The 21,308-nt window shown below is 41.1% G+C and overlaps 1 protein-coding gene across 3 annotated transcripts in view; it reads left to right on the top strand.

The window, feature by feature from the left end:
• Positions 1-21,308, top strand: part of ctnnd2a (catenin (cadherin-associated protein), delta 2a) — a 224,573-nt gene that overhangs the window by 168,713 nt on the left and 34,552 nt on the right. For all 3 annotated transcript variants that reach the window (XM_079661477.1, XM_079661478.1, XM_079661476.1), the window contains exons 15-18: positions 2,333-2,519; positions 12,352-12,469; positions 15,734-15,916; positions 20,170-20,343. In XM_079661477.1, the coding sequence (XP_079517603.1) occupies positions 2,333-2,519; positions 12,352-12,469; positions 15,734-15,916; positions 20,170-20,343 (662 nt within the window). The remainder of the gene's footprint in view (positions 1-2,332; positions 2,520-12,351; positions 12,470-15,733; positions 15,917-20,169; positions 20,344-21,308) is intronic.

The raw sequence follows: 21,308 nt of genomic DNA, 5'->3' as shown, positions 1-21,308 counted from the left end.
GTCCTTGCCCTAGAAAACACTGAGGAGTCTATTCCTTTGTGTATCCTCCTTCTGTTAAAATATTTTCACATCCATTGTGTTTTCGTTGGTTTTTGTCATGTATGTTCTTTTTCTAGAGAAGCCAAAGGAGATATTACATGTCCGTGTCGCAAGCACACATCCCTGTTTTTACCTGATTGCAATCACACAGTGACAGCCCTTCCCACTTGAGAAGTAGACCAACACAGTGGAAAGAGAGATACAAAGAGATGTTTGAAAGTGAAGTGTTTTGCCGGATATGTCTGCCATCGTGTGTTTGTTGATGATGGAGCTTTTACCTTGGTTTGAAAAGAGCCCATGAGAGGAAGGAGAGAGACTCGAGATGTGAAACAAGAGGCTGATTAGTGAAAGTGAAGGCAAATGTTGCCACGCTCCCCCCCCCTCACACACACACTCACACACCCATACAGTGTGAGCACTTGATTGCTGCCAAACAGCATACAAGGTCATCCTGTTATTATCACCCTCCTCTTCTTGTCTTCGCATGCTTCTCTAACTCATACACACACATGCACACACAGGTTGTCATGCCCTCTTTTTAACTTTTCCCACACCACACTTTAATCTCTCTGTCTTGCATAGTGTAACATTTTGGTCTCTGACTCTCACAGTTTAGTTGTGTCTCTAAACCAAAACATCTCTTTTCATTTGCCATTGTATAGAAGCAGGTCAAATGTCAATCCTATCTCCAAAGCAGCCTTGCTTTGAGCTTTATGAATTCAGTGTCTTGCTTCTTTTCAGTAGTGCTATTGTTCAGATGACAGACGGTATCTATATTCACTAATGGCTGTTCCCTGCCACCCTTCTGTTTCATTTGCGCTAGCATCTAACAAGACATTAGATGCACATTGTATTGTGGAATGAACAGAACATCTCTCAGCCCGCTGACAGACTCTGTGAACACGGTCCATTGCACAGAGCACATTATGTCTAGAGTATTGACCATATTCTATTTGTGTTGTAACTGTGCAAATGAATGACGTCTGTCATCTACGACCCGCTACAGCTGTCTCAGAGACAAGATATGTGAAAGTGACCGTGACCTTTAAAACCTTTTGAATGTGTCACATAAAAAGGTGTTGAGTCATGAGTCTTCTCAATCTGTTCCTAAACCATCACACTGCTCCAGCTCTCTCCCTCTCATTAGTTTTCTATTTCTCTGTCTTTCATGCCTGTCACCCTCTGATTCACACATTCTTTGCTCATTGTTACTACATCTGTGTGTGAAGCACTTGCTCTCTCTGCAGGGGTGACCAGTGCAAGCAGCAGAGACTTTTCAACATATGTTGAATGCAAGACTGCTGATGGCGTGTGTGAATGTGTGTGTGTCACAGTTGACCAACAAGGCTACCGCTGTCATTCGTCTGCAAAGAGGCATCTGGTATCCCATCTGATAAGAAGTGTGTGTGTGTGTGTGTGTGTGTGTGTGTGTGTGTGTGTGTGTGTGTGTGTGTGTGTGTGTGTGTGTGTGTGTGTGTGTGTGTGTGTGTGTGTGTGTGTGTGTGTGTGTGTGTGTGTGTGTGTGTGTGTGTGTGTGTGTGTGTGTGTGTGTGTGTGTGTGTGTGTGTGTGTGTGTGTGTGTGTGTGTGTGTGTGTGTGTGTGTGTTTTCTTGCAAGTGATTGAAAATATCCTGTGTACATACAAACTTGCCAATACAGGAGCGTACATAAGATTAATTTGCTGTGTGTGTTCTCCACAACACAGTTTAGTAAGTGATGCATTAGTTGGAAAGCTGGCTTTCCGCCTGGACCAACATAATTTTTTTTTCAGATTTTACAAATATTCTGTACTTTGTTTTATTCTTTGTTGTATTCTTGAATAAAAGACTGAGAGAGGTTAATGGAACCACATCTCATAATATATGTGCATATGAAAGACGTGTTAAAAAGTGGGAAAGAGTACTGTCTTCACTTAGCTGGGCTTCGAGAATACCGTTTTGACAGGAGCAGTAATAAAAGAGAGATTAAAAATAAGGAATTTGCATTGCAGCCTGGACAGGATGTTAAACAGTCAAAATTATAAAATGGTGATGTTAAGGAGATGCGGTATGGTTTTATTTCACATGATAGTTTAGTTGCAAGAAAAAACTAAATGTCTTTAATACTTAATAAACACTATCAGGGGGGGGGAGTTTTCTCTGGGGGCAAACAGAAACAATTTGATCAAATGTTACCAAGTATTGTTGATTGGTGAAAAACAACAAAGTCACTTTTTCTGGAACACCCTTTACAAAATAATGGTTAAAATAAATGACCTTTAAATGTATATTTCTTTCTGTGTGCCCATGTGCAGGTGTGCTGTGGAACCTGTCGTCATGCGATGCTCTGAAGATGCCGATCATCCAGGACGCCCTGGCCGTGCTGACCAACAGCGTCATCATCCCCCACTCCAACTGGGACTCCTCCCCCAATCACCATGACGACCGCAAGCTCCATCTTCACACCTCGCAGGTGCTGCGCAATGCTACAGGCTGCCTCAGGTAACAGCAGCACACACACACACACACACACACACACACACACACACACACACACACACACACACACACACACACACACACACACACACACACACACACACACACACCTATAGTTGACAGTAATGGCAAGGCACTGTTTGCCTTCCTTTCTCTTCTTTAATCTCCCACTCATTCATAACAGTACAACACTGAGCCGTGAACTCTGTATGTGAATCTGCCTTCTTTGTCTTCTTCTGTTTCTCTGTTGCTAAGATTTTCCGTAATGAGACAATTTTTTTGTGTGTGATAATGAATGTTGTCTCCTTTGAATGTTCACCGCTGTGTGATTATACATGCATTTATTCATAAACTCTACACAATACTCTGTGCACAGTTGTTCCCCTATCTCCCTTTCACTCATTCACTCCCTCTCCCTCCCTCACTAACTTGTGCTGGGAGCCATAGCAACAACTCCTCCAATTGTACGAGTTCTTTGTGCGTCAAGACTTTTTGTTGCCGATGAAGTATGTTCGTTTTTTAAAGCTGGAAATAATGAAGGACAACTCACAGTTGTGTAGAACACTGTGAGTTGTCAGAGGTCGGAGGAGTTCAAGCCTCACTGATAAACACACTTAAAATGGATTCATCAGATGGAGAAACTCTAACAGTGTGCAGACAACAGGCCAGTTTTACATAACCTTTTAGAAGACATTTGTCTATTTGAGTCAAAGAACAAGTTTGTATTTGCATTCAACTGTTTAAAGAGTACATCCAGTATAACGTTAATCGATACACCTTTACCTCGTAGCCACATTAGCTCTTTGTATGGTCAAACATGTCAGTCATCCTTTGTTAAATCTAGAACAGATAATCCCAATTATTATTTGACACAAGGTGAAATTCAGCCTTTTGTGGATTGCTCTGCGCAGACTTTCAGTTTTTTACGAGTATGTCCCAAGTACAGAAGGAGCTCTTGATCCCGTACAACAACATCTGTTCTCCTACGTACAGTACAGACAATAACAGCAAATCCACAGAGGACTGAAACTGGTTTAGAAAAAAACCTCGGCGGCCGCCTGTCTTTGAGCCGGCCCTCCATCACCTAGCAGCAGCAGCAGCAGCAGCAGCAGCAGCTCTGGATTAGACCTCACCCCGCTCGCTTTGCAGAGCTTCTCTCAAGCTGTATGCATGCTTATCTCAAGCTATTGAGTGTCTCTCAAAGGCATTTCAAAGCTATTCTGAAGATGTTACAAACAGGTTTTGGTATGTTCTCCAATAAGTGTGTGTGCAAGGTGCTACATTGTGTGCATGTGTGTGTGCAAGCAACATATCAAAGCAAAGGCTCCCAGGTGCTCAGGTAATTGTTCCATTTGTAATCACTAAGAATAACCGCTTGGAAAATAATAGTATTTCCAAATGTCTTTTGAGGCAGAATTCTCTGGTTGCTGTCTGACAAGTCAAATATAAATCTCCTGCGAGTCAACGAGAGACTGAGTGAACACTCGCACTATTCTAAATGTTATTTATTTCAACAGTATAACATCCTCAAAGCTCTTGTAAATGTCTGTATGGTTTCTGCACTACAATAGTTCCTCACCTCAGAGGACATACAGTCGTGCACCACTTTGATATATATTCTAATTTCTAACCACAGCTTGCAGTGCCAGGTGCATTGCTTCGATGCAATTAAATAAGCGCTTGGAAAGTAAAATCCAGGCTAGTTTTCTGTTACAAACCTCTCTGCCTTTTGTTGTCAGCACTCTAATGGATCAGAACAGGAACTGCCATGGGGCCCGTGGTACAGGACAAGATGATTATACATAATAACTCAATATCACAAACACCTGTATAAATCGAATTCAGTCCACTAATAGCTTGCAACAAATATTACATCGAAGGGAAAGTCCTAATGTCGGTGAGTGTTGTGCTGGGATGAGTCAGAGCGCTGCAGTGCTGATATAACTCTAGCTTTGCATTTTTTACATTTGTCTAAATGTTTGTGGGTGGAATTGAGAGGATAAGCCAATAGGTTATTGTCACTGGAAAATCAATACTAAAAGTGAATGTAAACTGTCCAAAATTCAAACTGATGCGTTCTAATGTTGAGTAAATTCATACATTTTGCTAGTCATATATATCATTAAATGACACATTATTAAAAATAATCCACAAAATAGTTAGCAATGGTAAGAGAGAGTCAAAATCAGTTAGTTCACCCAACGCACGCATTCCCATCTAAGCCCCCTTGATATGCAGATGGGAAAGAGTTTCCTTTTGAGCTTTTTGAGTTTTTCAAATGTCTCCTTTCAATTATTTACATGTCACAAACTAAATTTAACTCTGCTGAACTGTCACTGTCAAACTCTTGAAATAAAATCTCATCATCTGCCTGGCTAGATACCAGTGGGGGCAAAAACGAAAGAATTTTTTTTTCCTTTTCTTGAAACAACTCATTTTTTGAAATGAATGTGTTCAATGTTGTGCAAGAGAAGACTGCAGATGCTTCCTAGGTTTTGTGAATAGTTGTTTAACGCGTAAATGTCAACATTGTTGATGTTTATTATATTTGTTTGTGTATTCCAAAGCCTAAAACTTTTAAGACCTAATAATCCGTTTTTTTCCAGTGAGATGTGTAGATCTTTAACTGTTGTATCAAAACTATTAAATCCTCACACACTAAGGAGTCTATAAGACTTTAATATGTGTGTGTTTGTCAGTGTGTGTGTGTGTACCTGAAGATGTAGGGGAAAGATAAATGATGCTGTCAGTGCTCTGCTTCACATTGTGAAGCTACAGATCAAATTTTAAAAGCTGTTAGAGGAGAAGAAGGCCAGGAGGAGAAGATTAGAGAAGAAGGGAAGTTGGAAAGATAAGAACAGAGAGAATGAAGAAGTGGTGAACAACGAGCGGGAGAGACTAACAGGATCTCAGAGAACCTAGCGGAGACACAGAGAGTAATGAAGGTGTTTCTGCTGCTCTCCAGGGTTGTTTTCTATCTCACGGTCTGTTGTGGGGGGGTTAAAGTGACACGAGGCCACAGTGTTCAGGTCCCAGTGTGCCTCAGCTCAATTTCAGACCTCTCACCTCTCCCATTATCCCTGTGCTGTGTCTGTGTGTGTGTCTATCCTTCTTCAGTGTATACAAGCCCTGAAGGCTGATATATCTCTGTTTTGTGTATGTCTACCGATGCACTATATGTGTATGTTTGTACACGATGTGGTGGAATGTAACAAAGTACATTTACTCAAGTACATTTTGAGTTACTTGTTCTTTACTTATTTAAATGTTATGCCACTTTATTATTCTTCTTTACTCCATGTTCTGTACTTTTGTTCTACTACATTTATCTGGTTTATCATTTACATGTATCCTTTAACTTTAGTTAGACTCAAGTTATTAGCTGATAACAAATATAAATCAACTAATACATAAACATGTTAACACATCATTATAGGTTTAAATATACAACAGAATGATGTAAAGTAATTAAAATAAGTTCTACATTTACCAGCTGGGATGAAATTAATGCATACATTATTATATTCCAGTGTTTTTAATTCATATTATTTGGAAATGGGCCATTATGCATAACGAGTACTTCCACCTTTGGTACTTTAAGTATATTTGATGCCATGTACTTTTGTACTATTTTTACTTAAATAAACGATCTGAGTACTTCATACATCCCTCTAAACGCGTGTGTGTTCACAGGCAGGCACACGTTTCCCTGCCTCGAAAAGCAAAGGTGTTTAAATGAATCAATCTCAGAGATCACACCCGGCAAGGGGGAGATGCATATGATAATGGGAATGAACTGGGTTAGGGCATCAGGTGTTTCAAACACGTTGTGTGTGCTAGTGTGTGATGCCTTTCATGTTTGTTACTTTGCGTGTGAATATATAAAACGTGGGCCAAGCAGCTAATGATGCTGATGGATCCATATGCTGTCTAAACAAGTGGTGGGCATTTAAGGCCCCTCCCTATTCACCCGTTTGCCCGCTCACACACACATGCCGTGTTATCAGGCCAGACACATGGTCTCCTGTTTAGGGTTTCTATATCCTCCATTCAGTGGCTGTTTACCTCCCTGCAGGTTGTTGGTTTACAGCCAACCTGCTGTCTCTATACACTGGTGTGTGTGTGTGTGTGTGTGTGTGTGTGTGTGTGTGTGTGTGTGTGTGTGTGTGTGTGTGTGTGTGTGTGTGTGTGTGTGTGTGTGTGTGTGTGTGTGTGTGTGTGTGTGTGTGTGTGTGTGTGTGTGTGTGTGTGTGTGTGTGTGTGTGTGTGTGTGTGTGTGTGTGTGTGTGTGTGTGTGTGTGTGTGTGTGTGTGTGTGTGTGTGCGTGCGTGCGTGCGTGCGTGCGTGCGTGTGGGTGTGTTCTCTGCTTATCGGGATCACCCACTCATAAACACTTACAGTTTGCTTCCCTTCAGACACCCACAATGAAGTGTTGGATTAGATGATTCAAGAATAAGTAGTCACAAATAACTTTGTATTCCATATTTCCTTTATTGATATTAATAGTGTGTTTGTCTGTTGATTACCGACTGCTGCCTCACACACACACACACACACACACACACACACACACACACACACACACACACACACACACACACACACACACACACACACACACACACACACACACACACACACATACAAGTGGTCAGATACTTGTGCAGAGCTACCACACAGCAGCTGTTTGAGACGAAGTCACTCAGTGGTCATTTGTTCCTTGAGCAACACTAGAGAGCCATCTGTCTGAGACTCACTCTTGTTCACTTCCTTCCCATACATGTTGCACGAATCCTCAACAAGTAGAATTGTACAGAGTGACTAGCGTGTGATTTGCTCTGTGACTCCCAACTGATTTCTTCAGGTACACTATACCCTGGAGAGGAAAACAACGTCAATGTTGACCATGCTTTAATGACTGTAAAGAAAAAATCCTGCAGACACCAGGAAGCTTGTTAGTGAACTTTTGGGCACTTCGCTACTTTTCATAACGTACTATTGTTGTTTACCATTTGACTGTGATTCACCAATCAGGCTACTAGAACATTTGACAATCTGATTCAGAAAAATGCTGTTCTTTAGAGATAGATTCCCTAAAAAGACATGTGTGAAAATATTTGTGAGTCTAAACAAATTCCAGCATCTGACTCTTGATGGATATTAGATGATGAGGTCATGTTTTCTTCTTTTTCTAGGAACATGTAGGGAGTTTGGAAAATGGCTTTTGCTTATTTGCACTGGCAACAATGGACCTCTCCTGTTATTTAACTTCAGCTAAGTTAACAACTTTTAAATTCTGAATAGGATGCTTAATCAAGTTCTGTGTTTTTTTGCTCAGTAGGTAATTATTTAACGAGGTAGGCTAATGAGTTAGGCTGAATTAATGAAGAGTGACATCAGATGAAGTGTTAGCCTGTAATGGACTCATTAAATAGTAGAGATTACCGGTTAAATCTAAGGACGTCATTCACACACACACATACGCACACACGCGCTTTCAAAGTAAAGTGTTTTTAGTGTTGATGCAAAGACACACTGCTAAAAATGTCACCATCCATACTCATCCTTCATTTGCTTATGAAATATGCCGTTTGATCTGCTCTCTATCTCTCCATATCCCTCTCTGCGAGCGATAACCATATGCTCAGATTATGTTTCCAGGGTCCATAAATCCCTTATGTTAGAGTGAGGAAGCTGACTCAAACAAACAAGCTAGCAATATATACATATTATTTGAAGCAACACAGCGAGATGTGAGGACACCTGAGAACACATTACACTCGGAAAAAAAGTTTGCAGGCTATTTTCTGCACAAGAAATCCTGGCCTGTGTGCGTTTGTCAGTAACTAGCACAGAAGGAGAGGCGTATTGTAGAAAGGCACAATATGTCATGCTTCATTACAGAACCACTAGACCAACAGGCACACAAACAGACACAGGCACATCCACACCCTTTCTCACCATACACACAAACACACTCATGGCAATGTTCCTCTCCGTGGGGTATTGTGTCCACACAGACAAAAGCAGAAAATGTAATTGCGGACATGACATCGTACAAGAACATCAGAATATTTGAATGTCTAAGTATTTAAAAGATTGCACATAAATTAGCATGAACTGTCAGTAACTAATGCGCTCTAGGGACCTTGAATCTTTTGAGAGTAAATGGACATCTTTATAGATATATTGAAAGCTACCTATGCTATGTGCCACATTATGTCTTCAAACTTGGAGCATAAAAGTATTGAGAATTGCTTTGTATTTTATAAACGTCATTGCCCAGTGCTGTTTAGCAAGGCCATGAATGAAATCAGTCAACAAATGTAGCCTTTCCTTCAACTCATTGATGCACAATCCACATGGATGTCATTGGTCTAAGTTTATAGCTTTAAGTCTGAAAAAGAAAACATTGTGTGTTGAATACAATTAAGGAAAGTAATAGGACATACAGTTTCAGAATCATGCTTCTACATCCCATGGTCTGAGAAAATTAAAGCCACTTTTTCAGCAAAGTTTGACTAAGTGACAAACTGAGCTTGCATGAAATGGTGTGGTTAGTCTAATAAAAGATTAAATGGAAAGCTGATTGGGAAGGCCTTACAACTGCACCCTTGTATCTCTATGTAAACACAGAAAGAGAAAACGGCATGTAAAGCATGCTTTAGTCAAGAAGCAGCAACTTGCAAAGTGTTGGTTCATCAGTAAAAGCTCCTTAGCGTTATTTATTTGTTCCCTTTCTGTACTAAGTCGGATCATTCTGTCTCTAAAGTTAACATTGGCATATTTTGTATCATAGCCGGGTCCCTTTATCCATCCATTGATAAGAAATCAGATAAAAAATGTATGGAAAGCTCAGAAGTCAGCATGTTTAAGGCGAAGCGTTAAATAAATAACCCCCACTCTCTTTCTTAGGTACTTAAACATCAGTCAAGGGGAAATGTTTTCACGGAGGAATCCTTCTCTGTTAAGCGGGATTTGCCTCGTGTGCTTGTTTGCACATTAGCATTCAAGGCGGGTGAAAATGACTTGACCTTCTCTCAAAGTTTTAATTGAGTTGCTGTGTCTTCGTCGCTCTCGCTCGTTTCTCTCTTTCTCATCAGTACAATAAATGATTGACCTCATCTCATGGAGTGGTGGCACAGCTGTGATCTCTTTATAATGCCAATGTGATGGATGATCTTATTCATTCATACCATAACGTCGTCTGCTCGTTCACACCTCCATTGTCTGCCTCGTCTGTTTTTCTGACATTTCACCTTTTAAGAGAGCTGTTTAAACTCGTGAACAAACTTCAGTAATTGGTTTGTTAATTCCTTTGATTTCTTGGCCTCTGTTATGCCAGCCGTCTGCACCTATATCTCCTCCTGAATAAGGCGGCATATAGTGTTAAAACCAAATATAATATACATCAACGCCATGGCAGTATATTCACACAGTTGTATTATACCTATATATAATGACATGTTTGCAAACTTTGCTAAATGTGCTACAGCATCACGGGACATTTTCAGGAAACCTTTAAGTCATTTCTTTATGTGTGTCATTTACATACGGTACCTCTTCTTTTACGTCTAAATGTTTGGCATTAATACTTTTTCTATCTCTTGTCCTATTTATTCTATTATTATTTGAAGTATTTATTTAATTTATGTTTTGTCTCACAAAATGATATTCATTGTAGCACTGAGCTACACGACTGTATGAAAAATAAAGACAAGTTCAAGTACAGTTAGCCACAAAATATTAGCCTCTCTGCAATTCAAATTAAAGAAGTTAGGCTACAAACGTATGGATCAATAGTGTAGTTTAACAAGTAGACATCATTAAAACGGGACCTGAGTAGGGTTGCAAAATTCAATTTTCAAAGATGGAAACTTTCCATGGGAATAAACGGGAATAAACTGGGAATTTTCCAAATTGAAGGTTGGCTCTTCATAGGGAACTTAAATATACTTGGAGAAAGTATATTTTAGCATAATCTTGACTAAAACAAACAGATGCCATTCAAGTACACTTAAATATCCATGCCATAGCACACTGCTTACTGCATGGCTATTGAGACCACACCCCCTACAGGCACTGTGCATTCCTCCATCACATGCAGGGAGAAGGGCTCTTTTCATTTAACATTTTGAATGGGACTTTGTGGGGATTTTTGGATGGGGGGTGCATTTTTGTTAATTTTTTAATCGGGGGATGAGTAATATTTAACTCAACATTCCTGTTTTCGTTCTTCAATGAAACAAATACATCGGAAACTTTCCGGAAATTTACCGGAAATGTTCCGTCCCTTTGCAACCCTACTCCTGAGTAATACATGTCTTGTATTCCGTTAAAAGCAGAAAATAAATGAATACTGAGGCAGCCAATAGTTTTCTTTTCGTGATCTCTGCAACAATTGGAGCCCTCCATTCTGGCCCCCAGAGGATGTACCGTGAAAATAACCTCATCCACTTAAGTGCACCTGCCTCACCTTAGCAATGTGTTCCCATTCTACAGCCATCAATACACTAATGGTGACAATATTGTGTCATAAACATTTTAAAGGACGCCTCTCTTCCATTGTGACTCAGAACAGAATTGACAAGAATTGATGTTGCACATTGCGACTTTGCTAAGGAAATATGGTGAGTGGTTTTGAGTATATAAAGACACACAGACTGTGCCGTTATGGCTCTTATATTGATTTCCCTAAAGTCTGTCTAACATGATACACGCTCTATTCTCACACAGAAATATTTCTTGCCTTTGTGTTTCAGTGATGCCTATTTTTGAGCAGTGATTGAGGGAGTTTATAAAGATGTCTTTGAAAGTGAACTTGAGGAACTTCTAAGACAAAAACCTGTGTGTGAAGTTTCCTGTGTTTGGAGTACAAACCTGTCGTATTATATATGTAGCACAAATACAAATTCATTTTAAAAATGATCTCCCCTTTCTCTGGCTTGTCTCCTTTACACGCATGTATTCAGGTTGAAAATGTATTTCCTTTTTATACATGCATATTTTATAGTATCGACCGTCGTAACTAGTTTTAGTATATGTTAATGTGTAAGTAATTCCTAATGAATTTACATTAGTCATACAGATGTATAATTAAACCCTGTAGATTCAGTCACTGCAGTGTAAGCATTCTTATGCTATGGTCAACGGATAATAAATCATGTTATTTTTGAAGTTACATACAAATAGCTGTGTCTATTTTTTATTTTGTTGAGGAAATTAAATCCAATATTGAGTCTCTCGTGCAACACACCTCGGTTTCATATTTATTATATTGATACAGGAAAATTAGTCAATGTCTTGGACTGAGTGAGCCTCAGCTCCACGTTGAAACCCAAACAAAACCCAGCGCCACCCTTCAGTTCAATTACAATTCTGCATTAAAAGTGCATTATACTGGCAAGTGTCCTAATAATATACGGTACAATATTGTGAAAATGATCAAAGCAGCGTTGGTGTTTGTGTCGGCTGGGAAGTTCAGGATCCAGCCGTCTGACTAAAGCGGCTTTTTCTTTGGACTCTAGTCAAGTGCTTTAAATTGAAGCGAGCCTTCAGGGGCATAGATTGAGATGTATCCCGAATTGCAATGTTCCAGTTTCAATTGTTTAGTTTAGGGAGAGCTGCCAGTGTTCCCCGGTTTGCTCTCTCTTTGTCTGCCTTTGTCTTTCTACACTTCTCGTTTCCAGCTTTCTTTCTTTCGTTCATCTGTCTTCCTGTCTTATCTTAACTCCTCACCAACTCTCTTAGCTTTGCCCATTTGTTTTTACTCTTTCTGTTTGGCAAACACATACACACATATTCTGACCAGTGTTTCTGTGTGTGTGTGTTGCAGGAATGTAAGCTCCGCAGGTGAAGAGGCGAGACGAAGGATGAGGGAGTGTGACGGGCTGACAGATGCTCTGCTCTACGTCATCCAGACGTCTCTGGGCAGCAGCGAGATCGACAGCAAGGTGTGTGTGTGTGTGTGTGTGTGTGTGTGTGTGTGTGTGTGTGTGTGTGTGTGTGTGTGTGTGTGTGTGTGTGTGTGTGTGTGTGTGTGTGTGTGTGTGTGTGTGTGTGTGTGTGTGTGTGTGTGTGTGTGTGTGTGTGTGTGTGTGTGTGTGTGTGTGTGTGTGTGTGTGTGTGTGTGTGTGTGTGTGTGTGTGTGTGTGTGTGTGTGTGTGTGTGTGTGTGTGTGTGTGTGTGTGTGTGTGTGTGTGTGTGTGTGTGTGTGTGTGTGTGTGTGTGTGTTCCTGGACATTTGGCTTGTGTTTTTATGACGTACTTGACAGTGACTGCATAAATTCATCCATTCTCTTATCTGTCGTTCCACCTCGACCCATTCTGCACTGTAATAAAAAACGGTTCTAGAGTAAATGTGTATTTCCACATAAATCCTGAGGTTTTGCTGCAAGAGAGAACATTGTTCCCTTCTCTCACTTGTAGACACACATTTATCTTGCTCACAGTAGGTGAGAACAACCATGACTGCACTTCCTTTCATTGGCAGCAGCCCCAAGGGAGAGGAGTTTTATTTTTCAACTCTACTTCATCAACATGTATGCAAAGTTGAGCGGGTTTATGTTGCCGTTGTGATTTTCCTTGTGAGGATGTAGGCGTGGAGTGTATATGTGTGTGTTGGTGACGTAGTGTGCGGGCCAGTCAATACTATGTACACAGTGTTATGGATGGCTGACTCCTCAAGGTCTCCCCGTCTCACAGCCTCTTTAAATGACCATCCTTAATCACTGCTTAACTGCCAGCCCCTCTTCACCATCTGAATGCAGTCACCATAAGAGTACTGCTGTCGCCACGGTAACAAAGACTGATTGGCAGGTGAACCAGTATGTGGTCACTGCTGAAACCGTTCTGCACATTAGCTGTGTGTTCATTTTGTACTGGCTTTAAAGTAAACCTATCATGCTTTATTTGAATAATATATTGTAGGGCCATACCTATATAAAACAAGTTTGCGAAGTTTTAAAAAAAAACACCAAACAGATCATTCATTTTAGCGATGCCTCATTTTGCTCTATTTACTCTTTTTTTAGCCCTGTTTTTGCAAGGGCTGAATCTGTGAGAAGTCTTCTTTGCTGCTTTTGTGGCAGACTACAGCACCACCTACAGGCCTGGCATATGTACTACCGCATCTCCAGCGCTTTCGAACGGCAATGGCCGTGGCTGTCTCCTCCTGATAGGTGGAGAGTTGACCATATAGGCGGAGCTCCTCGTTTCTGACGTCAGAGATATTTCAAATCTGTATTAGTCTGTATCAAATCCGTTGCAGCCCCCGTTTTTAGAGATTTGGGTATGGAGGAAAATAGAGAGGGTTGTGTTTTCTGACACTTGGTGAGTTCCCTGGAACACCGGGGACACATATTGATGTATAAAAGACGTACAGAAGTGCATTTTGCATGATAGGTCCCCCTTTAATTAACAGACAAATAGAGCCTTAGAAGTCAAAGGCATATGATTGATAACCACCAGCTCCACTTTACCTTTACTTTGTGCAATTACAAAAACATTTTTTATTTCTGACATTGGTCGAAGCAGATATTGCTGAAAAGCACCAGATGAGGTTGTTAATGCAAGTTTGGCTTACAAGTTACATTATACCTGATTGTCTGCCAGTTTATGTGCCCATATTACTATATAATCAGTTTGGTCTCAGTTTGTGCTTTCACATAAAATCCCTTCAGCAGCACTCTCAGCATTCTCCACGTTTCACATTTTGATCATTGAGACGGTCTCGGCTCTTTCCTCTTTGCCTTTCATGTTCACAGATCCAGACATAAATGTGGAAGATCAGAGGAATATGCACTACATGTAATGTGACAATTATGTTTTATGGTCGATTGTGCCATTACACACAATCCACAGATTACTACTATTATGCTTTAAGGAATTACACAGATGTGTGAAAGACTTAAATTGGTTTCACAGTATGTACTGACACACAGCTAAGAGACAATTAACTTAACAGATACAGTCATTTAAAACGATGGACCTATTGTACTAAGCACATCAATCTACTTACAAAACCAATATAATGCTGACATATTATAGATTATATGATGTTGATTTTTAACATTAGATGTCTTTTACTACTGCAGGAAGAAGTATGCTGCAAGACCATTAATGTATGTCGTTAAGTGCCCCAGATGCATGTTATGGACACAGACATTATAAAAGCTCAGTGGGGAAGGAAGCACAAGGTCAGAAGGACAAATCCTTTCTTAAACAGAAATACATTTGGTCTTTTATGAGTTTAATATTGTAGATTCTTACGCAATCAATGGCAGTGGAATTTCTATTTTCTGGCTGATGTTCGGTAACTGACCTCAACCACTGACAGAAAATAAATGCCACATATTCTTTTAAAAAAAACAATCAACAGTCTTTTTAGCCTCTAAACCACGTAAGGTGAAAGAGCAGAGCGTAGCGAATAAATGTGAAATACCAAATCGAAACATGAAATGTCAAAGTAAATTGTAAATAGATGATATTACTTCTCCTACAGTACACCCTTCTATAATAGCATGTGAATAGTATTTCAGACATGACTGCAGCTCACTGGAGTGAGACATTGTTTTGTTTGGTGCGTCTCTTGAGGCTGTTCAATTATACTCCTTAGTTGTTTTTGTGTGTAGCGACGGTCAGACAAAGAGAAGATTGATGATTTGTCTTTGTTAATTTCCACTCTGTTGACTCTGTGACTCCCCTTTTGTCAGTGACACTAAACACACGCAAGGCAGCACACACACTCTGTGGAAGTACACACTTAAGCCTAGACACCATACACTGTAAGGATTTTTTTTTGTCATGTGCACACATCCTGGTGGGTTCGCAACTAAACTTACTGTTTAACGGGGCGTGACAATATATTGGTCTTGTTATTTTTCCTCATTTACCTGAGTTTCATATAATCTCATTTCAAAGTCAAAGCTAACAAAACACAGAAGCACATTTCCCGTAACACAATGGCTCTTTTTCTTTTCCGTCTCTCACTTGCTCCATCTGTCTGGCTAGTGGGTGGGGGTGGAAGGCCAATCAAATAAGAGTGTGAGAGTGGGCGTTTTTTTTATCAGCACGCTTTGACTTTCAAGCGAGATGTTTCATTAAATGGCATCAAACACAAATCTCAAACCCAAAATGTATTTCTATTTAATTTTCATTTCCTTTTCCTCCTCCCCCTCCTACCTTGCTTCATCTCTCCTGACCCTCTTTATCTCCAGACTGTGGAGAACTGTGTGTGCATCCTGAGGAACCTGTCGTACCGTCTGGCTGCGGAGACGTCTCACGGCCAGCAGGTGGGGCTGGAGGAGCTGGACGGCCTGCTCTGTGACGCCAACGGCCGCGACGGAGAGAGCTCTGGCTGCTGGGGCAAGAAGAAGAAGAAAAAGAAGGGATCTGATCAGGTAAGGACATAATAAAACAATGGATATCTAAATGGATGTCATCGACACTAAGAATAAAATATATGCACCTTCAATAATTCCAATAAAGGCAAAAGGTTTTGGTGTTGGACGACTCAAAAAGCCTTGAGGTTTCTTGGCACAGATTCCAGAGGTGTGTAGTACTCTACTGGGGTCACAGTACTCTTCTCCTTTGGTGTTTTGATGATGGTGGTGGAGAATCTATCCCAATGATCCCATAGGCGGTGAATTGCGTTGGGATGATGTTATTGCAAAGCCTATAGCAAGTATTCAAATACATTTTGTACTAAAAGTATTCAGGGAGCCCCTTGTGCATTGTATGGAAGCATCTGCATTCATTATGTGTCTCCACTTGTTTATCCTGGTTTTTACTTTCATTTGTCCCCCCATCTGTATTTATACACATGGGTGCAAAAAGAAGACCACTTTCATGATGAATCAGGAACGCCAGGAACGTTAGAGTGGAGGAAGCAGTGCCTTCAACAGGGACATGTCTAAATGATGGAAACAAAGATGAAAATCACTCACTTGTTTGCAAGCTGAGTTGAAAAGCTTTGGCTTGTATGCCAATCTTTGTACTGTAGTTTAAAATGTATTTGAAACTTTTTAACTATATTTTTTTCATAAAAAGCTTCTTCAATCTCAGTTTATTTTTACCTTCCCTCTTCCTTGCTTTCAAGTCTTTTATTTTTGATATAAAGTTGGACTTCTCTCTCCAGGGAGCAGACCTCAGGTTTTCTCCTGCAATCAATCCCCTGCAGACTTCTTAGACTAGACTGTGAGTGCGCATTATCCACCGTCCAGAAACCAAGACAAAAATACAGAGTGTAGTCGAGTCATTAAGACCCAACGGACTGATATTTGAGACGCTGTGTCTTTTTCCCTCTTCCCAATGGGCTTTTTGGTATCTTCTTAAAGGTCCCCTATTATGCTGTTTTTCATCAATATATTATAGGTCTCAGATAAAAAACATGACTCTGAAGCGTTTGGCTCCAAATACCAAACACATCATTGCAGCATTACCCATAATCCCCTCTGTTTCAGCCCTGTTTCAAAAGTGCTGATTCTCTGTCTGTTACTTTAGATGAAAATAAGGAGCCCCTCCCCACGCCCCTCTGAGAGATATTTGGTTAAAAATAACACAATGGTGCTCTAGGAGGAGATTCGGGTGATAAGGGGGGGGGGGGGTTACCTTGGTTGGTGATTGGCTAATGGTTACACGAGCAAAAACATCGTTATGACCAGGGGTGCACATAACTTTTTTGCCCTGGTTCTCAAAGGAACACCTGGCGATGTTGCTTGGTGCGTGTGCATCCTTAAAATGAAATAAACCGTACCTTTTGAGGGTTTCTTGACTTTATGAACGGGGGGGGGGGTAGTGAGCACGCTCATGAACTGTTCGCTGGAGCCTCGCAGTGGGGTTACTGTGCAGAGCGCATAAATCTATGCCTCTATGGCATACCATCCAACTTCCTCAATAAACTCCAACATATCCAGAACTCGGCTGCCCGCCTCCTCACCCACACCCGCTCCCAAGACCACATCACTCCCATCCTCCAGAACCTCCACTGGCTCCCCGTCCGTCAAAGAATCCACTTCAAAGTCCTCCTCATTACTTACAAAGCCCTCAACAACCAGGCCCCCCTCTACCTCACAGACCTGCTGCACCACCACACCCCTTCCCGCTGTCTCCGCTCATCAGAAGCCAATCTCCTATCCATCCCCACCCGCACCGATCACCGGACCTGGGGGGACAGAGACTTCTCCGTCGCTGCCCCCTCCCTCTGGAAATCACTCCCACAACCCATCAGAGACTGCACCGACCTCACCACCTTCAAAAAACTCACAAAAACTCACCTCTTCAATCTGACTTTTCATGTGTGATTGTTTTTGTATTATTTGACTTTAACTTTAACTATATATTTATTTGTTGTTCCTTTCTTCTCTTTTCTTTTCTCTTCACTATTATCTGTAAAGCGTCTTTGAGCACCTGTAAAAGCGCTAACAAATTAAATCTATTATTATTATTATTATTATTATTATAAAGCAGACACTTCACGCGATAACGAGGGGTAGAGCGAGGGATCGCAGATGCCGTCGTGCTTGCGGACGGATAAAAAAATCAACCTAAATGGCTCGCGAATTATACTTTGGTGGCCGTTAATATAGCCTACCTGGTCGGCCCGGCCAAGTAAAGTCTATGTGGGAAACCCTGCTATCTTACCAGTTCTTTATGCAACTCGCAAATATCTTTCTCTCTCTCTTTTCTCTCTTCTCTCTTTTCTATCTCTCTCTCTTTTCTCTCTCTCTCTCTCAATGTTGGTGCGCAAATGCGCCTTTTTTGAAATGATCCGGTGCTCTTTTTTTGCGCATGCGCACCAGTTGTGTGCAGCCCTGGTTGTGACATCACGAAGTGGCCAAAATCTGATCAGCTGATTTTCAGACAGGTTTTTATATAAATGGATCAGAACAAAAAGTATATAAACGTTCAGAATCTCTTTAAACAGAGGGGACACATGGTTATGTATAAAAGACAAGAATAAGTGGATTGTGCATATAGGTCCCCTTTAAAGCACATGACACACATGGACACACACCATGTACACAGACAGACGGAGAGAGAAGAGACAGGAAGAGATTCATTATTTATAAATAACGTTTAAAAAATAACCAAACCTGAATCCCACCTGAGCTCCAGCTTTACTCAAAATAACGGCCAATTCAGAGCTTAATCAGGTCAGATGATAGAACTCTTTGTCTGTGTTTGCATGTACGGTTTATACATTCATTTTTGCATCCATTTAGGAATAGACAGTAATACAGAAAGAGCACCATGCCAGTAAGAAAAGGGTAGGAGCCAAGAGACTATACAGAGAGAAAGACTTGTGGTACGATGTGTGCTCGTAAAGGATGACGCAACGAGAGATGGATAGAGGGACTGAAAGAGAGAAAGAGACTCTGGCAGTTATACGCTAATGTAGCCTACTTAATAATTTATTAGAGGTTCAGATACCAAAGCCAAGAGCAGCATGGGAGCCTGAACTGCACCTAAACACTCCTAATGGATACTGGAACACACACACACACACATTTTGACTATCCGGAATATTCTATATATATTCTATTTAGAAAGACGGTATGGAATTTGCCTTTTTATCTGATTTGAGTTCTGCCCACACTAATGAAAAAATACATTTAAAAAAGTTTGCTATGTTTAATCTTTAGAGAATTGTAGATACGCAATTTAACATTATACATTCCTATTTGGTGTGTAGGATGTCTCCAGGCAACAGAGAGTACTCCAATGTGAACGAGTTGATATCTCTTATTATAGTGCCTCTACACACTTCAACTTAAAATATGCCTTTGATTGTACGATCAGAGAATCTATGTATAGATGAAAACATGTACACACACGCACACACGGCCTCACACACTCCACAACACCTCTCCGAAGACACACACTAGCATAGTTTACCTTGAGACGGGGGCGGGGGGGAGGCAGCAGAGCGAAACAGAGAAGGTCGATAGGGAGAGGAAAAACTGAGAGCTGGAGAGAGAAGGATGGAAATAGAATAAGAAATTAGGGAGTGAGCGAGGCAAGCAAGAAAGAATTCAATGGAGAGTTGGAGAAAAGGGGGACAAGATATTAATGACAAGCTGGAGAGAAAAGAGCGGAGAGAAATAGAAATAAAAGAGGAGAGAGAAGGAGAGTTAGCTGAGAGGTGTGGGCATGTCACTCAACAAAGAGGATCAAACATCAAGGGACTCCATTCTAGTGGAGAGGAGGAGGATGGATGTAAAGGGGAAGAGGGGAGTGGGAGCTTTACGTTGATTTCTCAAAGCGAATGTTGGAGTGAATCATTCTCATATATTTTCTGTTTTCACATGCATCTCCTTCTACTGTTTGCCCTTTCCCACCTCTTTCTTCATCTCCTTTCTCTTCTAAATAGCAGGGCAACAGGGAGCGATTTACTCAGTGTCTCTTTGACTTTTGAAGAGGTCAGGGTGTACTGAGTGGAGATGTAGTAATGCATGCACTTAGACACATGAGAATACTCATCCACAACTATCTTTCTTTTGTGAATGCTGCTGCATTGGTCTGGAATCCCAGCTTCTGCTTGCTGTGGTCAGAGTTGAAACGCTTTAAATTGCCATTGCTGGAAATAATGTTCCATTGATAGAGGTTAGCTTTAAAACACTAAAACCCGCTCATTCTGTGTGCTCTTTCCCAGTGGGATGGCGTGGGCCCCTTTCCGGACACAGCGGAGCCCCCCAAAGGAGTTCAGATGCTGTGGCACCCCACCATCGTCAAGCCCTACCTCACCCTGCTGTCTGAATGCTCAAACCCCGACACCCTGGAGGGAGCAGCCGGCGCTCTGCAGAACCTGGCCGCAGGCAGCTGGAAGGTAAAGGATTATTACAAAATGTCCCAACCTTTCTGTCTTTCACACATCGTTGGATACTAGTGGTGAAATCATAGGAAATATGATTCAACATGAGGTCCTTCGAACAGGTAATCAAACCACACTGTTATGAATGTGTGAAATATCTGTGGAACCAGCGCATGTGTATAGGAAAGAGGCGTGTACAGTATGTGGGTTTTTTATGCAGATAAATATCTGGTGAACAAATCATGGTGACAATTAGGCAGATTGAGTGTGTGTGCAGACACAAACATTTTCAACCCTGATCATTCGGTTCATTTGAGTTTTAATTCATATTCGGAGGCTGATTCAGTCGCAGTATGCCGCATGCAGAAGAAAAACAGCTCAATGACCGAATCAAACAGAATAATGTTCTATTTGTTCACTCCACCATCCAGCTGACTTTGAAATATTTCAAGCACAAACCCATGATTTTATGTGTTCCATAGTATATCATATCGTTCAGCAGCAATGCAATTGCTGTAATAATGTAAAGGCTCAAAGCCTGAACACACAGGGGAGTAGAGCCAGGGTTCAACAGCAGCTGAGTGATGGAAACAGCGAGATGGTAATAATGAATGAGTCAGGCGGTCATATTGGAGAGTATTGCTAGCTCTTGCCTTGAGGGAGGTGTATATAGGGTAAAAAGCAGAAAGTGTCATGGCTTCATCTTGGCATGACCTTGGGAAAGTGCATCAGACATTGTTGGTTGTAAATAGGCTGTGTGGGAATGTTGATGGACGTGTTTATTGGATCAAAAGGTTGTGGTTGTGTTGCTGTACGTGATAACTTTGACTGTGGAAGCACACTGTGGGATGTCTCTGTGGTGCTGTTAATGTGTGTGGGAACTGTCTGTATTTGATTGTGTGAGTGTTTCCATCGGTAGTGGAATCGACAAAGAATGTGTGTGTGTGTGTGTGTGTGTGTGTGTGTGTGTGTGTGTGTGT

This window comes from Notothenia rossii (genome assembly GCF_949606895.1).
Source record: "Notothenia rossii genome assembly, chromosome: 12".
Classification (NCBI taxonomy): Eukaryota; Metazoa; Chordata; class Actinopteri; order Perciformes; family Nototheniidae; genus Notothenia; species Notothenia rossii.
The sequence above is the reverse complement of the archived record's forward strand: the minus strand, read 5'-3'. Positions and strand labels throughout refer to the sequence as shown.